Source organism: Hemicordylus capensis, chromosome 3, assembly GCF_027244095.1.
Source record: "Hemicordylus capensis ecotype Gifberg chromosome 3, rHemCap1.1.pri, whole genome shotgun sequence".
NCBI classification, from domain to species: Eukaryota; Metazoa; Chordata; class Lepidosauria; order Squamata; family Cordylidae; genus Hemicordylus; species Hemicordylus capensis.
In genome coordinates this window covers 204164414-204190455 of record NC_069659.1, presented here as the reverse complement: position 1 = coordinate 204190455, position 26042 = coordinate 204164414, and the positions used below count along the sequence as shown (strand labels likewise).

The 26042-nt window shown below is 43.1% G+C and overlaps 1 protein-coding gene across 5 annotated transcripts; it reads left to right on the top strand.

The window, feature by feature from the left end:
- The first annotated feature begins 3763 nt into the window (after window positions 1-3763).
- LOC128348941 (dual specificity protein phosphatase 13-like) lies at window positions 3764-22204 on the top strand. 5 transcript variants are annotated; one of them, XM_053304729.1, is made up of 3 exons: window positions 3764-4041; window positions 7561-7778; window positions 9484-9893. In XM_053304729.1, exons 1-3 carry the CDS (start codon window positions 3881-3883, stop codon window positions 9711-9713), a joined length of 609 nt encoding a protein of 202 aa, XP_053160704.1. In that variant the 5' UTR covers window positions 3764-3880; the 3' UTR covers window positions 9714-9893. The 5 variants fall into 5 exon arrangements, 4 of the variants coding, with proteins under 4 accessions (XP_053160704.1, XP_053160708.1, XP_053160705.1 ...); XM_053304733.1 differs by having other exon boundaries at window positions 3766-4041; window positions 7738-7778; XM_053304730.1 differs by lacking the exons at window positions 7561-7778; window positions 9484-9893 and adding exons at window positions 19530-19747; window positions 21915-22204 and having other exon boundaries at window positions 3774-4041.
- Window positions 22205-26042: the final 3838 nt, after the last annotated feature.

Below are 26042 nucleotides of genomic sequence, written 5' to 3'. Positions count from 1 at the left end.
CAATGCATTTGCTAGTCTTTAAGATCTTTGCTATTCTCCCCGCCCCCAAAAGACTAATAAAACTACCCCTCTGGAATGCAGTCCAATGTAACTAATTCTGAACTTCCTAAATATTGCTTTGTGTTCCCTACTTTGCAACACACACTCTGTGTTGCCTGCCCACCCAGCTGCCCACCACCTCCACAACATTCAATCACAGTGGAGGTTGTGGCCAGGAGGGCAGGTGGGCAATGGGGACAGTGCAGGGACCCCCCGGGTTGGTTAGGGTTAGCCTTGGGCTAGCCCTGGTGTTCACAATCTTACCTTTAGGATCAAGTTTGATGCAGGAGACTGGTTCTTCCTGTTTGAAGCAGTGTCGGCTAGCTGGCACTGTGATCTCAAACGGTCAATTCCCAATCCACTCTCATCCTCTAGCAATTTTTAAAAGTTGGTGGTTTTTTTAAAGCCAATGCCAGCTTGGAGATCTCTTTTTGGAGCTCCTCACAATCTGTTTTGGATTTCACAACCCTAATAGTTAAGTGTCATCTGCAGATTTCACCACTTTGCTTGTTACCCCAACTTCTAGATCATTGATTAACAAGTTAAAGAGCACTGGGCCCAGGTCAGATCCCTGGGGGACCCCACTTCTTACTTCCCTCCATTGTGAAAACTGTCTGTTGATTCCTACCTTCTGTTTCCAGTCCTTCAGCCAGTGACATTGGCATTGAGGAGTTACCACTTTTATTTCAGACAACACGTGAAGCTAAATCACTGGCTCCACACCTTGAGCAATCATTGTTTTAAACAATTAAATGAACTAGGTATGCATACTAAAGGCAGAAATTGCTTGTCTTAAAAATAAATGAATAAATTTAATAAGGGGGAGTGTACTGCTTTGCTGTTGTTATTCTGAGATTTAAAAAAGGAAGCAATGCAAACAAACTCTCTTAGCTGGATCTGGTATTAGGAGTAGAAACTGTTGACAGCCCAGCACTTGGGGAGGGCCCCCTACTACTGTCTCTGATCCACAACTGCAGTCACTGCCACTTGCCTTCTTTCTTTGGGCAAGTGGTAGAACTAGGTCCTCTCTTTCCCAGTGTGCCCTGTGCAACCCACATGGCAAGGCATAGTCCTGGTTGAAGGCAAGTGATGGGAACCACCCATTGGTGGTGAGTTACCAGCCGCAAATGCACCACAAACTGGGAGAAGAGGCGGGGCTTCCAACTCTTGCCAGCAATGGCCTCCACAAACATCAGAGAAGGTAAAGCACAAGAGAGGGCGGGGAAAGGCAGAGACCACAAGGGCCTTGCAGGACCAAAGGGCAATCTTTGGTCCAGAAGAGACCAGAAGAGGCCCATGAGAGTATGTGGGATTCTTGGGGTTATTGAAGGAAAGAGCAAGGAGTGCTGTGATTAGGAGGGTGACTATCTTGGCTTTGGTTAGGAGCAAGCTTCCCAGTGTGACCCTTCCAGAAGAAGCAGCCAAGGGTGATTGAAACTCTTCTTCTCCATACTGAAGAACTGGAAGGAGGAAGCAGAGAGCAGACCCAGGGATGACTGGTCAGCAGCGATGAACCTCTCAGCAAAGAAGTGCCACCATTTCAAGCCTCCTGACAATGTAAGGCCCCAGACATAGAACTGATTCTATGTGTGCAACACTGCATTGTGGGAGGCTTAAAATAGTGGCAAGAAGTGGAAGGTTTGGCACTAATGCTGTCTCTTGCCACTTCTGTAAACCTACCAGAGCAGGCCCGCTGGTGGCGGCACTGCTGCTGCTGCTTACCATCTGCCTGCACTGGTGTCAGGAACTCCCCTGGTCCCAACCCCAAGTCCAGCGAGGACCAGGCAGAATGAGATCTGGCATCAGATGTGGTGCTCTTGCTCATGGAAGAACCTCAGGACATCAGATCCCAAGGCTGCCATCATCCAGCCTCCATCAAAGCCACCACCAGAGTCCCTCCTTAGCAGCAACCCAGAACACACTCTGGAATCCTCACTCTCTCCAGGATCTTGCCCCACAGACCTCACCACTCTCCAGGAACCCTCTACCACCACCACACCAGACATCCTGCTTGATGACCAGGACACATTTGAACCCCCACCAAAAACACTGCCCCTTGAGAACCATCTCCGACCCCCAACCTCCATCTACCCAGAGAAGTTCATCCAAGTTCACATAGGCACAGGTGCAGCCAGGCTTAGGAAGCCCTCCAAGACTGGTGGGAAATGGCACACCTGGCACCCAGAAAGCTACTCACCAATGTGCCTACTTGGAAGACTGACAGCAGGGTTACTCGGGACGAGCATCAGGCATGACAGCTTCACCACCGCAGCCCTGCCAGTTGCAGTTGAAGTGCTCGACAGCTTCTACCCAATAAGCCCACCAGCCAGGGCCCATTGACATGGGGAAGGTAAGGTCCACCAACATGTAAGGGGAGAAGAGGGCCACCAGAGGCACCTTTCCTGGAGCAGGCCCTGCTATGAAAGCAATGTGTTCTCTTGCAATGTAACCTTGAATATATCCAAGAGTGATTCTGGCCTTTGGATCGTGTTGCCAAGGTAGTCCCCTCCTGAAATCTTCCACCCTACCCCTGAAATGGTGTTCCTGCATTTTACCTTGCCAGCTGGATTCACTGATGAGCAATACCAACTAGACCAGAATGAGTAAGCTAGTTAGGAGGATAGGTAATGCCAATGACATCACAATCTATGTGCTGTACTTCTCTCCATTACCATGCCATCAGAATCTTTTGGTCCATTTAACAGGACTTGGCTTTCTCATGTCTAGTATCCTTTATATCTCTATGACCCTGAAAGCAGACCTTTCTGTGAATGAATGACAGGTTTAATAACTGTCAGGTTTAACAACAGGTTTAGACTGCCATACTAATACCTGGGAAATAATATACTAGTGTCTTCATAACTACTCATTATGACAGCACTTTTCTGGATAATACCACCTACTTACTGCATTCTTAGAAGCGAGGGCACACTTGTCCCACTCCTCTACCCAGCATGCCCTTCTGCTCTGCTCAGCAGGGAGGGAGGAAGCAAGTGAGCAGAAAGGAGCTGTCCAGGACTGCACAGGCAGTCAAGCTGTGCAGTCAGTAAGTTCTGTCTGAACCTTGGGTTCAGACAAATCTGAGGATCCCAGGGATTCAGGACAGCACCTTGTCCAGCTGCTGGCACCCTACTGGAGCTTCTGCCAGCAGGCAGAATAGGCAGGGCTGCTGCCTGGAAGGGGAAGGAAGGTCATGGAGGGACATCATCTCAGCTGCCAACCACCGTGACCAGAACAGTTGGCTAGAGGCAAGGAGAGGAGGTCTTTTCAGGGACCCTTTCCTCTCCAGCTAGCTTAGCAGGGAGGAGTATGCCCACCCATCAGTTGTCCCCTCCCCATCAACTTGGCATATTTTCCCTGTGCCAGCATAAAACAATTGTCCTCCAGCTGGCTGGTAACATCCCTGGTGCCTTACATGGAGAGAACAATTTTTGGAAGGGGGCTTCCAAAAATTGAACGATCTGTACCTGAATCTACCTGTTTTGGGAGATTTGTACACAAAACAAGTCACCCCTCTGCAAGCCCAGAAAGATTCGGCTCCAAAACAAAGTGCCCGAATTTCGGAGCTGAATGTTTTGTCGTTTTGAACCTCCATTTTGTGTCAATCTCCATGTAGTCTCCATTTTGTGTTTTGACGTCTATTTGAATTTTCCTCCCTTCCACGCTCCAGATCGGTGAATAAAAGCATGGGCTGATCTGCTGACGGTTCCCTCCTTTGCTGCTGCCCAGCACCTGTCACCACCAATGAATTCAAAACAACAACTGGAAAAGCTCATGGAGCACAGTAAGCAAGCAACCCCTTTCTAAGGTTTCAGAGGGCAGAGCTACTGCCTTAAGGAGGATGGCTGCAGTGAATGTATTGCTCTCCAAAGACCCTGAAGGCTCCGGAATAGGCACAGTCGAGACTCCCTCAGTTAAGGAGCTAGAACAGCTCTTGAATACTGGGAGACCTTCCTGTAACCATGCTGATGAAGTATGGCCTAATCTTTTCTTAGGGGATCTGTAAGTATGGCTTTTTGGAACAGTTCAGTGTATCTTCCCTTTCCCCAGCATAGTTACTGTAGTCTCAGTCGTTAAGCCTTATGAATAAATACTAGTTCCAAGGAACACTTGATTTTACAACTTGAATGGTTGCAGCAACTGGTTATACAAGATTATGCCATTTATCATGTCACTGAAGTAAATGGGACTTTCATTGGCGTAATTGGTGTAAGGGTTGCATCCTAAAAATGTGTGTAATTATGTTTTTGAGAAGACAGTTGTACAATTAATTTCTGAGAAGACGTAAACAATTTATCTTTCACTTTGAGCATGCAGGCTTCAGTACAGAATTTTGCATTTTTGAATATAACTTTCATTTAAAAAAAAAAAGCTTGCCCACATGATTGAATGAAGCAGGAAGATAAACCACTAAAAAAATTGAGCTTGGCTCTGGTTCAGGTTATTCAGCATTTTTGAACTCTTCTGCTGAGTTCTGTTCAGACACCAACTTTCAAAAGTAGTTCAGTAACCAGTTTAAACACTTTGAATATGGTTTAGATAAATTTCATGCAGAATAACACAGAACTCTTATTTTCAGTGCAACTTTATAAAATAAATACAACAATTTCATTTGATTAAAATATAATTTTTAAACTATTTATTTGTAATTTTTAAAAGAGCTTTACAAACTAAATATACACAACAGGATACAAAAGAAAAATATGCTGCTTAGGATGAATGATAGATGAGAGCAAGAAGAGACTTCAGTGCCAAGAGAACATAAGATGTTTCCAGTTTGGGCTTGAGAATCTTTATTGTACAGGGCTTGTTGCTGGACAACAGCCTGTAGGCTTACTTTAGTTGCACATCAGGAAAACTACCTGTCCCAGGCCTGCGTACCAATCTCTCCTGCTCCTCTTCTTTTCAGATGGCTCACTGTAAAATAAAATTTCTCCAAATATGTTTGGCTCACTGGGGAATATAATTTCTCCAAATATTTCTTCAAAGCTGTGAGGCACCCTTAGAAACCCTAAAAATAAACTCTCTAGTGCCTGGTTATCAAACTGGTTACCACTTGTTTATTTCCGATATTTCTGTCCCATGGTTCAGGAAAAGCAACTTACAGCTCTAAAAACAAGAACATGTCAAACTAAACTGCTTCAGATAGATATTAAAACCATAGGGGACAAGACGGATCCTTGCAGCACCCCACAGGCTGTCAGTGGGGTGGAGTAGTAGTTCCCTCAGTATCACTTTCTGGGACCAGTCCAAAAGGTAAGACTGGAACCATTGTAGTAGGGAGCCTCCAGATGTCCCAGAAAAATACTATGGTTGATGGTAGCAAGAGCCACTGAGAGATCCAGGAGAGACAACAGGGCTGCACTTCTCTCCCTCTCTCTTGTTTAGGTTCAGTTTGATTCGTTGGTTTGAAACTATGCTCTCAGTGTCTGCGAAATGGCTTCAGTGAACATTAAGTACAGCTTCAGTGCCCTACAGGAACATCAGAGACCTCATGGCCTATACAAGACAAGAAGGGTAGGGATCAAGACAAGAAGGGTGGGCCCTCAGTCCTCCAAACAGTCTGTACACATCCTCAGGCAGAACAAATGGGAAAGTATCATAATAATGTGACCAGACAGCTCATTTGTTGCAGTTACCTCTAACTCTGCTGGACCTGTGTTGTCCAATTTGGAGCTGATGTGAGCAATTTCATCAGCAAACTACCAAGCTAACTGGTCACAGTGGGCTACTGAATGCTCCATTCCTTGATAAGCTGGGGCTGAATATATAAGGCAGGAGAAAGCTCTGCTGGATGGCACTGAGCAGATGCAATGGAGGCCTTTGTAGAGCCCTTTTTAACACGGGCTCTAGCCTTTGTTCAGTCCAGTTCTCTTCATGTTTTCCTCCATTTGCACTCTGCTGATGTCCTTGTGTTTAGGGGTTCAGATTCATGGCAACCATAATATTTTAAACTCAGATTCAGCTTTTGGGTTTAGATTCAGTTTGACTGGTTAGTTTGAAGCGATATTGAAGTATCTGCAAAATGGCTTCAGAGTGCATTCAGTACAGCTTCAGTACCCTAAAGGGATATCAGAGACCTCATGACCTCTAGTTATATTTTTATTGGGCACCATGACCCACTTTGGAAAGTGACTCTAACCTAATTCTCTAACCTAACAGTGGTGAAACAGTGGCTGACATACTGTACAAGAGAGTCAGCCGAGTAACACTGCACAAATTGCATTACACAAAAATTAAACCTATTATTTCCAGTTAGTTAACTAACGCAACTTGCACAAGTGCAACATTACTAGGCTTACATAATCTTGTGCAGTATGTCAGCCAGTGTTTGGACTTCTTTATTTCCAGTATTTGTATACTGCTTTTCTATATGGTTAAATCAAGGCAGCTAACAACATTGAATTATCAATATACCAGTAAAATAACATAAAGTAATAACAATACTAATATAAAATTGTAAAAACTGTACTATTTCAACCTGCAAGTAAAGCCTCTCAATGAATGTTCCTCCATAAAAAACAAACAAACATCCCCTTCACATAGAAAACTAGCTGTTAGGGAAAGGGGATGTAGCTTAGCCTTCTCACTGACATCTAGCTTTATATATGTGCAAGATTATTTTTTTTTGATGGAGGAGCATCTAATCTTGAAAATCAAGATTAGACCTGAAAATTTAGTGATTTCCACCTGAAATCCACCTGAAATCTTAGTGATACCTCTCAGCTACAGGTTTATCCCCTCAGTGTGAACGAGCCCTCTGACAGATGAGGCCTAAACAAATACAAATTAGCAATAGTCTATCTTGGAGACACCAGATTCCACATGAGTGTCCAAGGTCCAGTCCAAGGGAAAATAATCTGCAGACTATTTTATGGCAGATTACTTGGCACCTGACTGTGCATCAAAGGTCAGTTGCTCAGCACCACAAATAAGGAACTCAAATTCAACTCACCAAACAGCCAGGATTCTCACTCTCCCATCTTAGAAACACCTGGCATCCAACCAATGGATAGATGCTAGCATTCTGTCCCTGAAATTCCTGCCAACTCTCAGCCAAAAGTGATGTTTCGGGACTCAGTAGGTCTGCCCCATGACTTAAGTTCTCAGTTGGCTTTGAACATTGTTAGAACATGTTTTTCCTGGGAGCTTTCCCTGGTCCTGGAGAGCCTGACTCTGACCCACAACCTAGTGTCTACTATCTGATAATCCTGCTAACTCCAATACCCTTCATCTGGAAACATGTGGATACACAGCTTGCATATTCTAAACTTTCACTACCACACCGATGCTGCTTAAAATGTCAATATACTACAGAAACTCCAAGTGTTCCCATGTGCTTGATTGATGTCATGTAAAAGGTTAATTCATGGTGTGAAATATATCTTTTCTTTATTTGGGATATTTCCCCCATAGAATATGAACAGCTCTGGGCCTCAATCCAACAACAAAAAAAGCCTAAAAGACTATTATTCTATTCCGCAAATGTGTCTCTTACTTTATGTTTGTCTTTTTCTACAGTGTTATAGCCCACAGCAGATTTGATTTATGGAAGATGGGCATTAGTCATGTTTTAAATGCTGCCCATGGCACAATATATAGCCAAGGATCCCATGGCTTTTATGGCACCACTATTGAATACCATGGTGTACGAGCCTATGACCTTCCGAATTTTGACATAAGTAAATTTTTTTGCAGTGCAGCTGAATTTATACACAAAGCATTGACCACACCAGGAGGTATGAAATCACTGCTGGTCACAAATGTTTATATTATATAGTGGTATTTTGTCATCCCGATGCCAACCATGGAACGTATTCACCAGCATATCTCTCTGGTAGACTGGAAACCTATTCTCTCTGCCAGGGACTGGCAGCTATTCTCTCTCTCAGGGTTGCATGATGATTTCCTGTAGCCTAGATGGAATGAAGGGGATTCCCAAGCACTCTTTGTCTCTGTCTCTCTTTGGTTCAAGACAGAGTCTTAGGGGATTCTTCTTGGCCTCTTTGTCCCTCTGCCTTTTATTAGCAAATTCCAAGCCAAGCCCACTTCTTGTCTCATGTTCCCTATCCATGAATGCTTCTCCTATTTCTTTTCTTACTTGCACAGACCAATGGTTTCTTGGGATGGTTCCATGTGTCCCCATTGCCTGTGCAGCTAGGCTGTCTCCTGCCATCCCCTTCTGCCTGCACATGCGGGAAGCACAGTTACCTGCTGCCTTCCAGAAACCTGTTGGCTCCTGCTCCATTCTTGGATCCCTTATACAAGGGACTGATTTCCAAACATTCTCTGGCAACTGCCCATTATCTGAAATGTGTAATTTCAAATTTGTGAAGGCAAATAGGTTCTGTGCTCATTCCAAAGAGAACCAAAGCAGTACGACTGTCTTTATATTTTCAGATACTTTCACCAGGAAAGATACTTTTCAGCTACATTAGAAGCACAAATGACAATTATAAATCCCAGGGTATGGTTCCCGTGTATGGTCTCGGGGACACATGTTGCAGCCACCTTGCTGAATCTGAGCAGGTCAAGGTTTGGTCAGTAACTGGACAGGAGACTGCCTGGAAAGCCCATATACACGTCATCTTGAGTTCCATAATGATAGACATTCAATAAACAAATAATAGTTGTGAGCCACACAGAGATGGAAGTTTGGGGCCAGTATTCTCTTTAATTTTTTTCATCTGTGTGTGGAATGAGTTTTGTTCTGGGTGGCAGTAATAAGGCAGTGTGCGCACACATGCATTCAGAGTGAGGCCTTCCTGATTAAACCTGAGCGGGATCTAAAACTGACTGAACAGACATCAGATAACATGTAAGCCCATGCACATGTGCATGCCTTAGAAGGAACAGTGTTTGGGACAGCATACAAATTTGAAAAATAAAATAAATAGATATCAATAAATAAATGCAAATGAGAGTATGTAAAGGGGTACAAAGCTGGTTCAGATTCAGGGCTATTGCCTAAATCAGTATTGAAGGATCCCACCGTTGCTGTGTATATTTTAATTCTCTTGTAATAGAGGACACAATCCTGCTAGAGTTTAGCACTTTTAAGTGCTATTTATGTAAACAGGCTTTGAATTCATGCATAGCTCTCCCACTGAAATAAATGGATCTTTAAAAAGTTTCAGTTTGGCTGATTCGTGCCCTGATCTGCATACCATTTGCAAAAGGTGAAATCTTTTCTTTTTCTTCTCACAAAACATTAGAGCTCAGGATCATTCAGTGAAATTAAGTGGCAGCATGTTCAGAAAGAACAAGAGGAAATACTTCATGCAATAAATAATTAACCTATGAAATTAATTCCCACAAGGTATTAACCATAGCTGTTAAATGGATAAATAGATAAGGGAGCCTTCAAACAAATTTTCTCCAATTTAAGATTTTTTATTTAAAGATTGTCAAAAGTGTTGCTTACCTTTTACTTCTTTTTGGCAGCTAAAATCTTAGTGCACTGTGCAGTTGGGATAAGCCGGTCATCTTCTTTGGTGCTGGCATACCTCATGATCTTCCATCATCTCTCTTTGGTTGAAGCAATTCAGACTGTGAAAGAGCATCGGTGGATTCATCCCAATCGAGGGTTCCTCAAACAACTGAGAAATCTGGACATTCAACTAAGAGGACATGAAGCAAAGAAAAAGGAAACCCACAATGATCAGCAAAACTGAGAATTAGCTATGTTCTAAATGTCATTGAATGTTTTCATCAAAATCTAGACTTTCATTTTCTGGTTATTAAAATAACTATGTTGTACTGCCTCTTTAAGAGCCAAACCCAAAGTACCTCAGGATGATATAGAGACTATGTGAGAGAACTGGGGAAACAATAAAGTTTGTAGCAGAAGCCTGTATGAGTGGTTGTGACAGTTTTTTTTAGGGGCTTGTTTTCAATCATACCTAAGATCAATGAAGTCCTGCAGATGAGAGAATGGAAGAACTGCCACCAGCATTGGCTTTCCTTGATCATGGACAGTTTATTGATTACTCATCTAATTTGTGGCCTGCCTTATGACCAGTACCAGGTCTTCAAGGGGGCATACCACATAAAAACAACAATAAAATATAGAAATAGTTTAAAACCACAAAACAGTAAAACTTTAAAAATTGCAACTGCTCAGTAGTAATATGAACCCTGCAACAAAGCCTACAACTATATCTCCTCCTCTTTTTAAAATGATCTATCTTCAGCTTATTTTTATGGAAAAGTGATGGAGAAATGTTAACCATATAAAGATAAATCCTTATTACTACTTAAACATAACTATGTTCACATAGTTTGGTGCAGCTTTTTCCTTCATTTCCTTCAATTTTCTCATTCTCACTGTTAGCAATTTACAAACACTCACGATAAGCTTTGCAAAAGCTGAGATGCTCAGTTAAACCAGAACTCTTTGCAAGATGTCAGCTACTTAATGAATCTAAATGTTATCCTTGGGTAGATGCCATGCTAATCTTTCCCACATCATCCAGGTTCAGCATATGGGCAGCTGAAGCACATGGGTTGTATCAGTCTTAAAATGAAATATCAAAAATAAATTAATATGTCAACTTCAATATACATTTTCCATTGTGAAAAGAATATTGAAATGTGATTATTAAAGTAAGGTTTTGCTTTCGCTGCAGGCCGTAGGATGTAGGTTACGATAGGGCAGGCATGCACTGGTCTTGGGGAGGGGCCACAACCTTTAAAAAAAAAGATTTTCATGTTGGTAGATATGAATTAAGATTATCCTGCAGATACAAGTGAAGGGTGATACTATGTTGCATTTTAGAACATTTTTTAATTGTTCAAGATTTTCTCTTCTTGTAATTTTTATAATCTTGCAAAATAGTTCATTATTATTATTCCCATATTGTAGATGGTCCCCCAAGAGAAAATAACTTACTGAAGCTACTGCAACACAATCCTAGGTATGTTAATATACAAAGTGCTAGTTATAAAATACAAAGTGCTAGTTATAACTTATAAAGCCCTAAACGGCTTAGGCCCTGGGTATTTAAAAGAGCGTCTTCTTCATTACAAGCCCCACCGGCCATTGAGGTCACTTGAGGAGGTCCGTCTCCAGTTGCCACCAACTCATTTGGTGGCTACACAGAGACGGGCCTTCTCGGCTGCTGCCCCGAGATTGTGGAATGCACTCCCTGCTGAGATACGATCCTCCCCATCTCTGGCAATTTTCAAAAAACACCTGAAAACACACCTCTTCAACCAGGCTTTTTCAGCTTTTTAAAACTTGTTTTTAAATAGTTCTGAATATTTAATTGTTGTTTTATGATGTTTTTAATTGTTAATTATTGTTTTATGTTTTATAATTTTTGTTTTAATGATTAATTGATTTTTATGATGTTTTAATGTAAACCGCCCTGAGCCTTTTGGAAGGGCGGTATAAAAGTTTTAATAATAATAATGATGATGATGATGATGTTGCCTCATAAGTAAGTCCCACTCACGTCAATAATCTTCGTCCCATATAAGTGTGCATAGGACTGCAGCCCTAGTGAATTCGTGGCAGAGGCAAAATTTAAACTGAGGCTTCCTGATTCATAATTCAGGCTATTAAGTTGCCCATTGACAATACATCTAAATTACAAATGTAAATTAGTTGAAACTGGTTCAATTGCCATTCCTCCTCTCAAGGAATCCATGGAAATGTGTTATCCATATTTACCTGAATACAAGACGATTCTGAACTTAAGACGAACCCCTTTAAAACATAGAGGTTAAATACAGGTCATACCTACCGTATATTTACTCAAAAGGAACTCTGAATTTAAGACGAGCCCCTGATTTCTAACATCAAAGAACCTAGAAAAAAACCTAGTTTGGGATTCAGGAAAATACAGTAGATCGAGTTGAGAATAGACCCCAGGACCTCCAGTTTCCACAGGCTACCTTGCTGGATATAACACTGGTTTAGATGAATAAGTGCACATACACCACGAGAGTGAGATCAAATGCAGTGAGATCAAATTTCAGCAAAATAGATTTAGGTTTCCTGTGTAACTTTTCCCCACCCATGCTTACAGTTCCCTGATATGCATATGCAGGAGAATGGATCACTAGGGGTGTGCAATTCGGATTTTCAGTGATTTGGTTCGGGACCCAAACCGAATCACCCCTGTTCTGTTTTGTGCCCGAATATGGGCCACCCGAATCACCCTTGATTCAGTTTGGATTCGGATTTAATCCGAATCTGAATCCGAATTGATTTGGGGGCAAAGGGCCCACGGGCAAAATTTTGGGGTGAGGTGGTAGTGCCCAATGGGTGGAAGCTACCACCCCAATTTCAGGGGGATTGGGCAAAGGGCTGATTTTTGGGGAATTTTTGAAGTTTTAGTGACTTTGGGGCAGTTTGGGGGCATAGCATGGGATCTGGTAAAAAAGAGTGAGGTGGGGTGGTAGTGCCTAATGGGTGCAGGCTACCACCCCAATTTCAGGGGGATAGGACAAAGGGCTGATTTTGGGGGAATTTCTGAGGTTTTCATGTCTTTGGGGCAGATTGGGGCAGAAAGTGGGGCCTGGGGCAGAAGAGTGGGGTGGGGTGGTAGTGCCTAATGGGTGGAGGCTACCACCCCAATTTAAGGGGGATTGGAAAAAGGGCTGAATTTTTGGGAATTTTTGAAGTTTTTGTGTCTTTGGGGCAGTTTGGGGGCAGAAAGTGTATCTGCCCCAAAAGGATGGGGTGGGGTGATAGTGCCTAATGGGTGGAGGCTACCACCCCAATTTCAGGGGGATTGGGCAGAGGGCTGATTTTTTGGGAATTTTTGAAGTTTTGGTGTCTTTGGGACAGATTGGGGGCAGAAAGTGGATCTGCCCCAAAAGAGTGGGGTGGGCTGGTAGATAGTGCCTAATGGGTGGAGGCTACCACCCGTCCCCAATTTCAGAATGATTTGGGCAGAGGGCTGGATTTTGGTGAATTTCTGAGGTTTTTCTTCATAAAGTGCTTTGTGGTAGATTGATATTCATAGTAAATGAGAGTGTGAAAAAGTGAACGTGGGGTCATGAGAGTTCTTTAATTGAAAAAAATCTCATTTGCTATCATTGAATGAGAATTCACACCTCAGACGTTTTTCTGAAGGGATGTTATTCCCTTATTTTCTGAGCTGTGAATTCTCATTCCCTTATTTTCTGAGCTGTGAATTCCCATTAGGCACTATCTACCAGCCCACCCCACTCTTTTGGGGCAGATCCACTTTCTGCCTCCAATCTGCCCCAAAGACACCAAAACTTCAAAAAATCCCCAAAAATCAGCCCTCTGCCCAATCCCCCTGAAATTGGGGTTGTGGACTCCACCCATTAGGCACTACCACCCCACCCCACCCTTTTGGGGCAGATACACTTTCTGCCCCCAAACTGCCCCAAAGACACAAAAACTTCAAAAATTCCCCAAAAATCAGCCCTTTGTCCAATCCCCCTTAAATTGGGGTGGTAGCCTCCACCCATTAGGCACTACCACCCCACCCCACTCTTCTGCCCCAGGCCCCACTTTATTCCCCAATCTGCCCCAATCTGCCCCAAAGACACAAAAACTTCAGAAATTTCCCAAAAATCAGCCCTTTGCCCTATCCCCCTGAAATTGGGGTGGTTGCCTGCACCCATTAGGCACTACCACCCCACCCCACTCTTTTTTACCAGATCCCATTCTATGCCCCCAAACTTCCCCAAAGTCACTAAAACTTCAAAAAATCCCCCAAAATCGGTCATGAGCCGAATCACCCGAATTTTTTGGCCCCGAAATTCGGGTGATTTGGCTCGGCCCCAAAAAATATCGGGGGACATCGAGGGTGATTCGGTTCAGCCCCGAATCACCCGAAATTGCTCATTTCAGGCACAGATTGATCTGTGCCCAAAATCTTTTGCACATCCCTATGGATCACCCAGGGAACTATGGGACCTTCATTAATTCTATACGATCTACAAGGGATGGCTTATTTCTAGTAAATCCTCCTGTTGAAAGGACCCTGACCAACTTGAGGATTCTCTCCTACTTTAAGATTCATTGGCTCACATGATGCTTACCTAACAGAGAGGAGGCCCATTGGGGCTGAAGGTCAATTTGAAAGGCAGTCCCAGTGCAGAACAGTGCAATGGGGCTGTTATAGAATCAGGGGCGTAGCAAGGTTGGAGTGGGCCCAGAGACAAGATTTTAAAATGTACCCCCTCACTGAAATTCAGCTCATGAAGTTAAATTATTTTTTAAAAGGTTTTTAAAATTGTGGACGATGCAAGTCATTTAATGGTACTAGAGAAAGACATGCTCTGGTATCTCCAGGTCTTAACATTCACATCAGTTTCGGAGGATTAATACAACTGAAGAAAGCCTAGGCGGGTGCACAGCTGGGAGAGTAAGTCATGTGACTTGCCTCTGGGGGGCCTCCCAAGGCAGTGGGCCTCCAGACAACTGTCTCCCCTCGCACTATTATAGTTACACCCCTGTATGGAATGTCCTTTCTGTCATGGGCTGTGCTGCTGTCTGGAAGTGGTTTCTCAGCATTCCACAGCAGCCCTGTCAGGGTAGACTATCTGGGCTACCTTTTAAGTAGCCCAAATGGGTCCTTCCTGCAAGGTACGGCTGCGCATGCCTGTGTGTTCCACTTTACAACGTTACAATCAATAGTCCAAAGAGGAAGTTTATGGAGGAATAATGTCCATGCTGTGGGCGGCAAGATGAAAGACCCTCTTGCCAGCATGGTGTAGTGGTTAGAGTGCTGGACTAGGACCGGGGAGACCTGAATTCAAATCCCCATTCAGCCTTGAGACTTGCTGGGTGACTCTGGGCCAGTCACTTCTCTCTCAGCCTAACCTACTTCACAGGGTTGTTGTGAGGAGAAACTTAAGTATGTAGTACACCCCTCTGGGCTCCTTGGAGGAAGAGTGGGATATAAAATGTAATAGTTCAAAGTTTATTATGGTCTATGACCATAATAAATAAATAAATAAATAAATAGATAAATAAATAAATAGATAGATAGATAGATAGATAGATAGATAGATAGATAGATAGATAGATAGACAGACAGACAGACAGATAGATAGATAGCTGGATGGATCAGAAAAGGAAATTGAGTTCAAGAGATGAGAAGTGAAGATATTCTTCTCTGTCAGAAATTATTTCCCCATTTACTCTTCCATTTTTAAGCTGTTGCCTTTTAGCAACAGACACAGTCATCTAACTTCTCCTTCAGTGGGATCTACTACCAACCTCATCCCTGTTACAATGTAGCTTTAATAGGCAACATGCTTTGCTGCTGTCCAGCACCTGTCACCACTTATGAATTCAAAACAACAACTGGAAAGTCTCATGGAGCACAGTAAACAAGCAAACCCCTTCCTAAGCTTTCAAGAGGCGGAGCTGCTGCTTTAAGGAAGATGGCTGAAGAGAATGCATCAGTCTCCAAAGACCCTGAAGGCTCTGTAATAGCCACAGTCGAGACCCCCACAGTTAAGGAGCTAGAACAGCTCTTGAATACTGGGAGACCTTCCTGTAACCATGTTGATGAAGTATGGCCTAATCTTTTCTTAGGAGATCAGTAAGTATGGCTTTGTGGAACAGTTCAGTGTATCTTACAAGTCATTTAGGAACATAGGAAGCAGCCTTCTGAGTCAGACCATTGGTCCATCAAGCTCAGTATTGTCTACACCAGGGATTCTCAACGTTGAGTCCCTAGATGTTACTGGACTTCAACTCCCATAATCCCCAGCCCCAGTGGCCTTTGGTTGGGGATTAGGGTGTGAGTTGTGAGTTGAAGTCCAATAACATCTGGAGACTCAACGTTGAGAATCCCTGGTCTACACAAACTGGCGGTGGCTGCTGCTCCAAGGTTGCAGGCAGGAGTCTCTCTCAGCCCTATTTTGGAGATGCCAGGGAGGGAACTGGGAACCTTCTGCATGCAAGTATGCAGCTGCTCTTCCCAGAGCAGCCCCAGCCCCTTAGGGGAATATCTTAGAGTGCTCACCAGTGTTCCCTCTAACAGGGATTCCTAGATGATGTTGACTACAACTCCCAGCATCCCCAGCTTCAGTAGCCTTTGCTTGGGGACTCTGGGAATTGTAGTCAACAATATCTGGGAATCCCTGTTAGAGGGAACACTGGTGCTCACATGTAGTATCCCATTCAAATGCAAACCAAGGTGGACCCTGCTAAGCAAAGGGTTAGCTTCATGCTTGCTATCACAAGACCAGCTCTCCTCCCGCAAGAGAGAACTTGCTGCTCTCTTCTCAAAACATTACTCACATTATCGCTCAGATATTTAGCCTATGACTAAATATCACTACCAAAGAATACTTGATTTTTCAATTGAATGCAGACCTAGTTATACAAGAATATGCCTCATTTACATCAATGTGGCTTTGTTCTGCAGGATTGCCCCCTAATATTTAATGTATTAAAAAAAAAAAGTTGTACAATTAATTTCACAGATGAACAATTTATTTTCTTTCATTTTATGCATGCAGAATTCCATGCAGAATCTGGTATCAAATTTTGAATTATTTAGAGTAACACTCTGGATTTTTTTTTAAGTCAATTTCTAGCCCTCATGCCTGTTAGAAGTAGGAAGCTGAATGGTTAAAATTTTTGACTTGTTTCAGTAGCATTTTTTTTTTTACTCTTTAGCTGAGTTCTGGTTCAGATACTGGCTGACATGATGTGCACCATTACAGAGATGGTGCACACTACATTGGGGCTGCTGTGGATGTGTAAGGTAGCCCCAGTGCTGTAGAAAAAGGACAGTTGCACAATCCCGGCTGCAATTTCTCCCACTTTCAACAATAGAAGAAAGTGCAACACTGACTGCACAACCGCTCCTTCTCTACAAAGTTGAGGCAGGCTTACAAGTCCACAGCAGCCCTGATGCGGTGCAATGATGTGTTGTAATTATGCGCATCATGTCAGCCACTAACTTTAAAAAGAAGCACAGTAACCAGATCAGACACTTTAAGGCATTTTTTAACCAGTTTAAATACATTCCGTGCAGAACAATATAGAACTCTTTTGCTTGCAACAGAACTTTATAAAGTGAATGCAATCATTATTTCACCTTAGGGAAAACATTTTTTAATTTTGAATTTTAAATTTTAAGGACATTTACGCAAACAAAGCACATATAATAGGATGCAAAACAGCTAAATACCCTGTTTAGAATGATTGGCAGAATGGCAGCAAGGAGGGATTTCAGTGCCAAAGCAACAAGTAACTTCCAGCCTCAGTGTGAAACTTCTTCACTCTGAGGCCTTGTTGCTGGACAACAGCCTGTCGGTGGACAAGTCTCTACTTGAGCACTGCCAAGACTACTGGGTAGGAGGAGCTGCTCCCTCCCCCACCCTACCATGGACTCATGCCATCCTCACCCCTCCTTTCCCACTTTACTCACAGGGACAGTCTCTCTCTCTTTCCCCTCTTTGATGTTCAAACTTGGCTGGCTGACCTATCAGCAGCAAAGTAAAACTATTCAAACTTCAAGGGAGGAACAGAGCATACACGCGAGGATGCTTGAAAACAAACGGGCTACCTGAATGCAATAAAAAGGCAGCCCCTGATTCAAGAAAGCAAAGAAATGATTGGCTGAGATGTATTTTGATTTTGGCAATGTATTTTAAAAATACAGAATATCTGAGCAAATATATTTTAAATCCAAAATACTTTTCTGATACAAAAAAATAGAAGTATTGAAAATACGTATTTTGAATACTTGTATTTTAGATACTGCCCATCTCTGCTGCCAGGAGTGCCACAGAGTAAGCTTTAACATGAGCTAGCCTATGTTTGGTCCAATTTGCTTTGAATTTTCTTTTTTCCATTTGTGTTCTGTAAATCTTTTTTGTTTGTTTAGGGGTTCAGTTCAAGTTCAAGGTACCCAAGAGATCTTAGGCTCAGTTCTGGTTCACAAGGGGAAAACCCCTTTCTAAACCAGTTTTTGGGTTTGGGTTCACTTGGACTCTGTTTTAAAGCTATACAGGCAACATCTGCAAAATGCAGCAATGTACAATAAGGACAATTTCAATTCCCTACAGGAATATCAGAAGCCTCATGGCCTTTAGCTGTATTTTCATTTTCAGTAGGTATCATGACCTACTTTGGACAGAGACCTGGCAGAGCTCTGACTAAGGTGGCAAAGTTGTGCTTGGATGTATTTATTTCTAGTATTTGTACCCCATCTTTCTATACAAATACATCAGCTAACAAAACCAGACAATCAATACATATACTAGTAATGTAAAGTAATAATTAAAAAAAATCTTTTTTAAAAATCTAAAAATACTTCAATCTGCAAGTATGGGCCAAGGCCATAAATATCAGTGTTCAGGCACATTCAAAGAACATGAGCTGTCTGCTCTCTGGGGATGCTGAGGACCCCTTACCCGCCATCTCCCTCTGCCGCCACCCTTGCCACCATTTCTGGCAGGCTTTTGAATTCCATGCCTGGTGTGCTTGCAGAATGTTTGTTTACTCCCCATAAAAGCTATTGGCAGGGGCAGGGACAGGACTGTAGAGGCAGCGGCAGGGGTGGCAGCAGTGGTAAAAGTTTGGTGGGTGCTGCTGGCGGGGGGGTGCCTTTGTGGTGGTGATGGTAGCTACAGCCAAAGCCACTCGTGTGTGTGTGTGTGTGTGTGTGTGTAAAAGTCATAATGCCTAATGGTGTTGCAGGAAAAATGGGGGGCAGGGGTGTATCTAGAGTGGGGCAGGCAGGGCACGTGCCCTGGGCGCCACTTGAAGGGGGCGCCATTTCTTAAAATTAAAAAAATATTTAAAAATGGCTGCCAGAAACAAAATGGCCACCACGGATGCTCAAATGGCCTCTGCGAGGCCCTAGGCCATGCCAGGCCTCGCAGAGGCCATTTGAGCATTGTGGTGGCCATTTTTCCCCCAGCGGCCATTATATATATATATATATATATATATATATATATATATATATATATGCTGATATTATGGTAAAATTATCTGAAAGATGGGTGTCAGATGTTTGGACAGGGGGCGCAATTTCAGTGCTTGCCCTAGGCGCTATTTTCCCTAGATATGCCTCTGGGCGGGGGCGTGTTCATTTATTGAACAGAGGCCTCCTCTGGATTTGTTATGCAATCTGTGGGGTGGGGGTGTATGAGTGTGATACACTGTATTTACTCACACACATGGAAGAACACTCAGTCTTATGAGCCCCCATCAGCACTCTGAAGTGATACAGCTCAGACACGTTTATCACCTCAGTGAGAAGGCAACTAGGCTTCTGAGACAGAGAAGACCTAAACAAATGTGGGCTAGGTGTAGTCTATCTTCCAGGCTTCCCCAAAAGTGCCCCGAAGAGGAGCTTGCCGACAAGTTGGAAGCAAGCATTTACTCAGCCTCCAGAAACTTCTGCAGGCTCACATCTTTTTCCCCAGTGCAAGGTTGCAAGCTGGTTACATGGCCAGGCCAGCTGAGTCCTCACTGAATTTTGCAACATTTTCCTACCTTGTAAATCTGTTATTTTCTCTCTTTTCTTTAGTGTTGCGGGACACAGCAGATTTGATTTATGGAAGATGGGCATTAGTCATATTTTAAATGCTGCCCATGGCACACTATTTTGCCATGAAACCCATGACTTCTATGGCACTACTATTGAATACCATGGCGTACCAGCCCATGACCTTCCTGATTTTGACATAAGTCCCTTTTTTCACTCTGCGGCAGAATTTATACACAAAGCATTGACTACACCAGGAGGTATGAAATCACTTGCTAGTAACAAATGGTTATATTACTGCATATTGTGGTGTTTGGGCAATTTGGCTCCGACCGTGGAAGGTATTTACCACCATTTCTTTCCAGGCAACTAGAAATTGCTATTCTCTTGCTTTAGAGCTGTGCAGGGTAAGATAGACGGAAGGGCATTGACAAGCACTCTTTGTCTCAGAGTATTCTCCTGGGTTTCTCCCTTCCTCTGCCTTGTATTAGCAACTCCCATGTCATGCCCACTTCTTGTTTCATCTTCCTTACTCACAAGAACTTATCCTATTCCCCTTTTCCATCTTTACCTGCACAGACCAATAGTTTCTAAGAATGGTTCCATGTGTCCCCATTGCCTGGGCAACTAGGCTGTCTCCTGCCATCCTCTTATGGTTGTATATGTGGGATGTCTGTTGGCTCCTGCTCCATTCTCAGCTTCCTGTCAGGGCAGGGCCTGCTCTCTACACATTCTCGGGCAACTGCTCATCATCTGAAATGGGTAACACTCAAATCTGTGAAGGCAAGCAAGTTCTGTGCTCAAGACCATCTGTCCTCATATTTTCAGTTACTTTCACCAGGATCCTTGCATTAGAAGCCACAGTTAACATTGCTAATCCCAGGGTACATTCCCAGATCATGGTCATATTAATTTAGTGTTACATTTCTATTCCTCTGTTCCCTCCAAGGAGCCTAGAGTAGTGTATATGATTATGTTTATCCTCACAACCAGCCCGTGAGGTAGGTCAGGCTGAGAGATAAGTGACTAGCCCAGAGCCACTCAGTGAGTTTCATGGCTGAATGGGGATTTGAACTCTGGACATCCTGGTCCTAATTCAACACTCTAACCAATTCACCACGCTGGCTTCCTAGGGCACATGATGCAGCCATCTTTCTGAACCCAAGTAGGTCACTTCCAGACTGCCTGGAAATCCCATGCACACCACTTTGAGTTCCATAATGGAAGAAAGGCAAGATATACATTCAATAAATGAGTAATAGTAATCAATCAATCAATGCCACAGTGAGCCTGTAAAAGTGTAAGATATTGGCTCAGATTCAGACTATTGTCTCATTCAGTATTGGAGGATCCCACAGTTGCTCTGTTTATTGTTATCCTCCTGTAATATAGGACACAATCCTGCTAAGGTTTAGAACGTTTAAGTCCCATTTAAGTCCTAACAGGAGAGAGATAAGTTCATACAAAGCTCCCCCATTGAAATCAGTGGGACTTCATATTGCTTCACTTTGGCAGGTTCATGCCATAGCCTGCATACCAGCTGCAGCAGGTGGCATATCTCCTGCTTCAGCTCATACGTTTCATTTTATTCCTTTCAAAACATTATTGCAATAAAAATATCCCATTGACCTGACCAACTCAAAGCCCTGCTATGCACTCTCAGAGAGCATTAAAAACAAACAACCCCTGCTAACTGAGCAAAGAGGCACCTTTTAAAAGTGATGATTCTCTTTATTTAGCAGGGGGAGAGCAACTGGGCCTATCCATCCCCAGCACAGCATCCCTTCAGTGGCTGTTGCTGGTGTCTATCTTATGTTTCTTTTTTAGATTGTGAGCCTTTGGCTACAGGGAGCCATTTTGTTTGTTTGTTTGTTTGTTTGTTTATATCTATGTAAACCACTTTGGGAACTTTTGTTGAAAAGTGGTATATAAATATTTGTCGTATTTGTAACCTGTCCCACATAACCAGTCCCCCAAAGAAGCGTCAAAATGCTAGGTGTTCTTTGCACGCAGCCACCTGTGCAGTTGCTGCTACTTTCAACACGGAAAATGTTAAAATTAGGACTCTGAGATGCACATTTCACACAGAAATTAAAACTGAAATTGTGAATAATAATTTCCTCCAAAGAATTGTTTCTGCTGAACTGAGAATTAATCCTGGGCAAATCTAGGTTAACAATAACATTTACACAAGCAGCATGGTGTTCAGGTCTGCAGTTTGGGTGTGAATGGAGAAAGGTCAAAGTTGTGGTCAGTTTTATTCAGTATAATTTCCTAAACCATATCAGTAGGGGTTGCAAAACCACAGCTGTTAAATGAACCAATATCTTCTAAGAGAGCTTTAGAATTTTTTCTCTCTTCTATAATTTAAAATTTCATATTAAGGATTATAAAAAATGTTGATTACCTTTTATTTCTTTTTGGCAGCCAAGATCTTTGTGCACTGTGCAGTTGGGATAAGCCGGTCAGCTTCCTTGGTGCTGGCATATCTCATGATCTTCCATCATCTCTCTTTGGTTGAAGCAATTCAGACAGTGAAAGAGCATCGATGGATTCATCCCAATCAAGGATTTCTGAAACAACTGAGAAATCTAGACATTCAACTACGAAGACACTAAGCAAAGAAAAGGCAAACCAAAATGATCAGAAAAACTCGGTATTAGCCATATTTTAAAATGTCATTGAATGTTTTAATTAAAATTTGGTCTCCATCTTTATTTTCTTGTTACTAAATAATCACCTAATGGCACAGTGGGAAATGACTTGCCTAGCATGCATGAGGTTGCCGGTTTGAATCCCTGCTGGTACCTATATCGGGCAGCAGCGATATAGGAAGATGCTTAAAGGTATCATCTCATTCTGCGCTGGAGAAGGCAATGGTAAACCCCTCCTGTATTCTACCAAAGACAACCACAGGGCTCTGTGGTCACCAGGAGTCAATACCAACTCGATGGCACACTTTATCTTTAAATAACTATCATATACTGGCTCTTTAAGAGCCCGGCCCAGAACACCTCAGGACGATACTGGCTATGTAGGAGAACTGGGCTAAAAGTTGAGTTGTGCAGCAAACACCTGTGTGAGTGGTTGAGACGGTCCTGTAAAGGACCAAGGATGGAATGTACACCTGCAGCTCTCAATTATCAGAGTAACATTCTAAGCTTCTACACATAAGAACTAGAAGTGTGCTCATCACCCCCCGCCCCGAATGAACACCAAGAGTTTTAGGGATTGAAAGCCAGCATTATTTATCTGGTTCATTGTGCAATTCTGCATAAATGGGCCTGTTGAATACTAGTGAACCTTGTTACATGCTCTGTTGAATCAGAGTATTATCCTTATGCAAGCACATTTTTCAAGGCATGCAAAAATGTTGAGAACTGGAAGACAAAAGAAACTGTCTCTAAAAAGTAAGAAGAAATGTCAGTAAGGAAAACAATGTAACAAATAATTTTGATCCAGCCATTATACATTCCAAAAGATCAGAGGAAAAATTGCTTGTGCAGTGTGGTTCTCTATTAGGGTTAATGGGGTGGCATAGGAGTTAATATTTCATTATAATTCATGATCCCATTACTATGTAACACTAACAGCCTTTAAGCTTTTTAAAGAGAAAATGGTGGAAAGAAACATAAGATACACGATAGGATGAGGCTTCTTAATGACTTCAGCCTTGGCAAAATCAGATATACACGAATGAGATTAATGATACTTCCTGCTAGGATAGTGCTTTCCATGCGTGGCAACATCTGTTGCTAAAGTCACAGCAGCAAAAGCTGTTTCTGATATAAATTTATTCCTGCTGACACATGAACCTTTTTCTCTCCTGTGGGAGAATATTGTTTTATGATCAGTGATATGGGCCAGGCTTTTCTGTTGCACCAAATTAAGAGATAGTCCATCCTTTCACTCTTTTATGTACAGCCTGCAAGTTGATGTGAAGCAATCTGTGCTCTGTTAATGGCCACTGATGGCCTAGCAGGCTAGTCTGTGTCATATGGGGGAAATGGTGGCAGGGTGAGGGGTGGGATCAGGGAAAGTTTCTGAAGTGACACCTGTGTGCAGGATGGAGCCCCAAAGGAACAGCTGGTGCAGAACTAATTTGGCAAAAGCTAGAAGTCTTATGGGTTTGGACTGGAGCTTGTTGTCGAAAGTAGTTCTGTGAAGGCTCAAGAGGGGTGCTGTACCACTTGCATATATATTTGGAACTGATGCTGCTTTGGGACTAACAGTGTCTGCTTGTATGCCCTGCTTGCCTCCCGCTTGCTCATCAAATAAATATACAACTGTTACATCTCTAATATTCTCTTCTAATGTGGAAGTGGACCCTCTTGTGAACATAGCAAGGGAAAGACCTGGCCCACGAGCTAGAGAACTTAATGCTCCACATAATTCTGCCCCGACTTATCAGTCGCTTTATGACAGCAGAAGTGAGGGCTAGAGCACTCTGTCTCTAGTCACTGCCAGGGACCTCAGATTGTTCCATCACCAGAGGTGCACCTAGGTAATTTGGAGCCTGGATCTAAAAGCCTTTGGAGCCCACCCCTCTTGCTGGAGCCACCCCCCCCCCCAAGTTAAGTCTCTTAACACACATGGTGACAAACAGTATTTTTAATATGTTGGTTCTCTAGGGCACAAAAAACCCTCACAAGAATGGAAGAATATAAAACACATATATTTATGCAAATATTCAGTAGCAGAAACATTTCAACACGCAACTTAACATATTATCATACCACATATTTCTTTCCCAATCCTTGCTCTGTCTCTAAAGCACTCCGGTGCAGGTCTCAATCACACTCAGAGCCTGGCACAGCAGAGGCCAGCAACGTGGTGCAGCAACCACACCAGCTAGGACAGACTAAAGGGAATTTGGGGGCCTCCAGCGGATATGGAGGCCCCAAAGTCCAGGGATAAGAGCACCTCTGTCTGTCACATCCACCCCTGCAGGAATACCAGGAAAAGAAAGCTAGACTGGTTCCAACTGGATATAAATGCCGGTAACAACTTGGTTTTTTTTGCTTTGGATTGTCAGACTAAATCTCCCACCCCACTACCGTTCTCCGCCATAACCCTTCTCCTGTGACTGTCTAGGAGGCAGGGCCTGTGTATTATTTTTACTTATAGAAAGCTAAAGAAAGTCAAGTGTTCTAGAAGTAAATTAAGGATGCTGTCCTGAAACTTTGGAGGGTGTGTGTACATGAGACAATGATACATATAAAACAACAACAAGAAATATTAATATACCGCTTTTCACAAAAGTTTCCAAAGCAGTTTACATAGAGAAATAATAAATAAATAAGATGGCTCCCTGTCCCCAAAGGGCTCACAATCTAAACAGAAACATAAGATAGACACCAGCAACAGTCTCTGGAAGTACTGGCTGGTGGCGGATAGGGCCAGTTATTCTCCCCCTGCTAAATAAAGAGAATCACCACGTTAAAATGGTGCCTCTTTACCTAGTTGAAAGAGAAGTATGGGGAAAAACCCAAAGCGGGCTAGTGTGATACAGTGGGTTCCTTTGATCTGTGAGTCCAGGGTTCAAATTCCTGCTCAATCATGAAGTTACCTATTCAGATGGCTGCTTCTAGTTAATTGCTAGGATAATATCTTATCTCTCATGGTTTAGTGGCCACACACCCAAATCCAGAACTGGGATGGTGATCAGGGTCATTGGAGTGTATTGCTGGAACTGGTATCGGTGGGGAGGAAGAATTCAGTTCGAGTCCGAAATTTGAGCTAGAGCTGAACTTAGAGCTGGAGCCAAGGCCAGAGTCTGAAACACGAAGAGCAGAAGATACTATTCTACTGACCAGGCAAAGGGGAAAGGTAGGCTTGCCACCTGAAGAGCTCCAAAATAAAGAACAGGCAGGGCGGCCGGTGGGAGGGAAAGGTGCTTAAACTCACCTTCCCCCCACCCAAGAGGAGCGATTTCATGTTCCTGGGAGTGCAGACTGTGCTCCCAAACAAGCAGTGTTGCTTGATGCAGCGTGAAGCTCCGGAGGCTGGAATGATGCGCCCTAGTCTGTGGGAATCCCAAAATGCACCATACAACACATGCAATGCAGTGGGGGATTCCCCTGAGAGATGGGTGCTCTAGGTGCTGGTCTCTGTGTGTGGCCGGGATGGAAGCAGACCGTGATTGCACACAAGCAGGTAGCCGAGGTTAAGGGAGTGCTTGCTCCCTTAATCTCGGCTAACAGCTGGGCTTAAAAGCCAGGCTAAGTGGTGCTGCCCCACTGGGATAGAACCCAATTGCGGTGGTTCTCACATGCAGTCTAAACCAGGCTTGGCATCCCAAGCCTGGGTTAGGCGGCATGTGAGAATAGCCTCACTGTAAGACCTTCATAAAATGACATTATGTGTGTCTGTCAGAACATGAACAATAATTAGTAGTGTGATGTATGAATGTATTAAGTTTATCTAATAGTTAGTTGTTTATTTACGATCTTAGATCAGACATATCTAATATATTTATATACTGCTTTTCTAAGTATTAATGGGTAGCATTCAGACTAAGTTAGCCCTAACTGAGTACCGTTGAAATTTATGGGC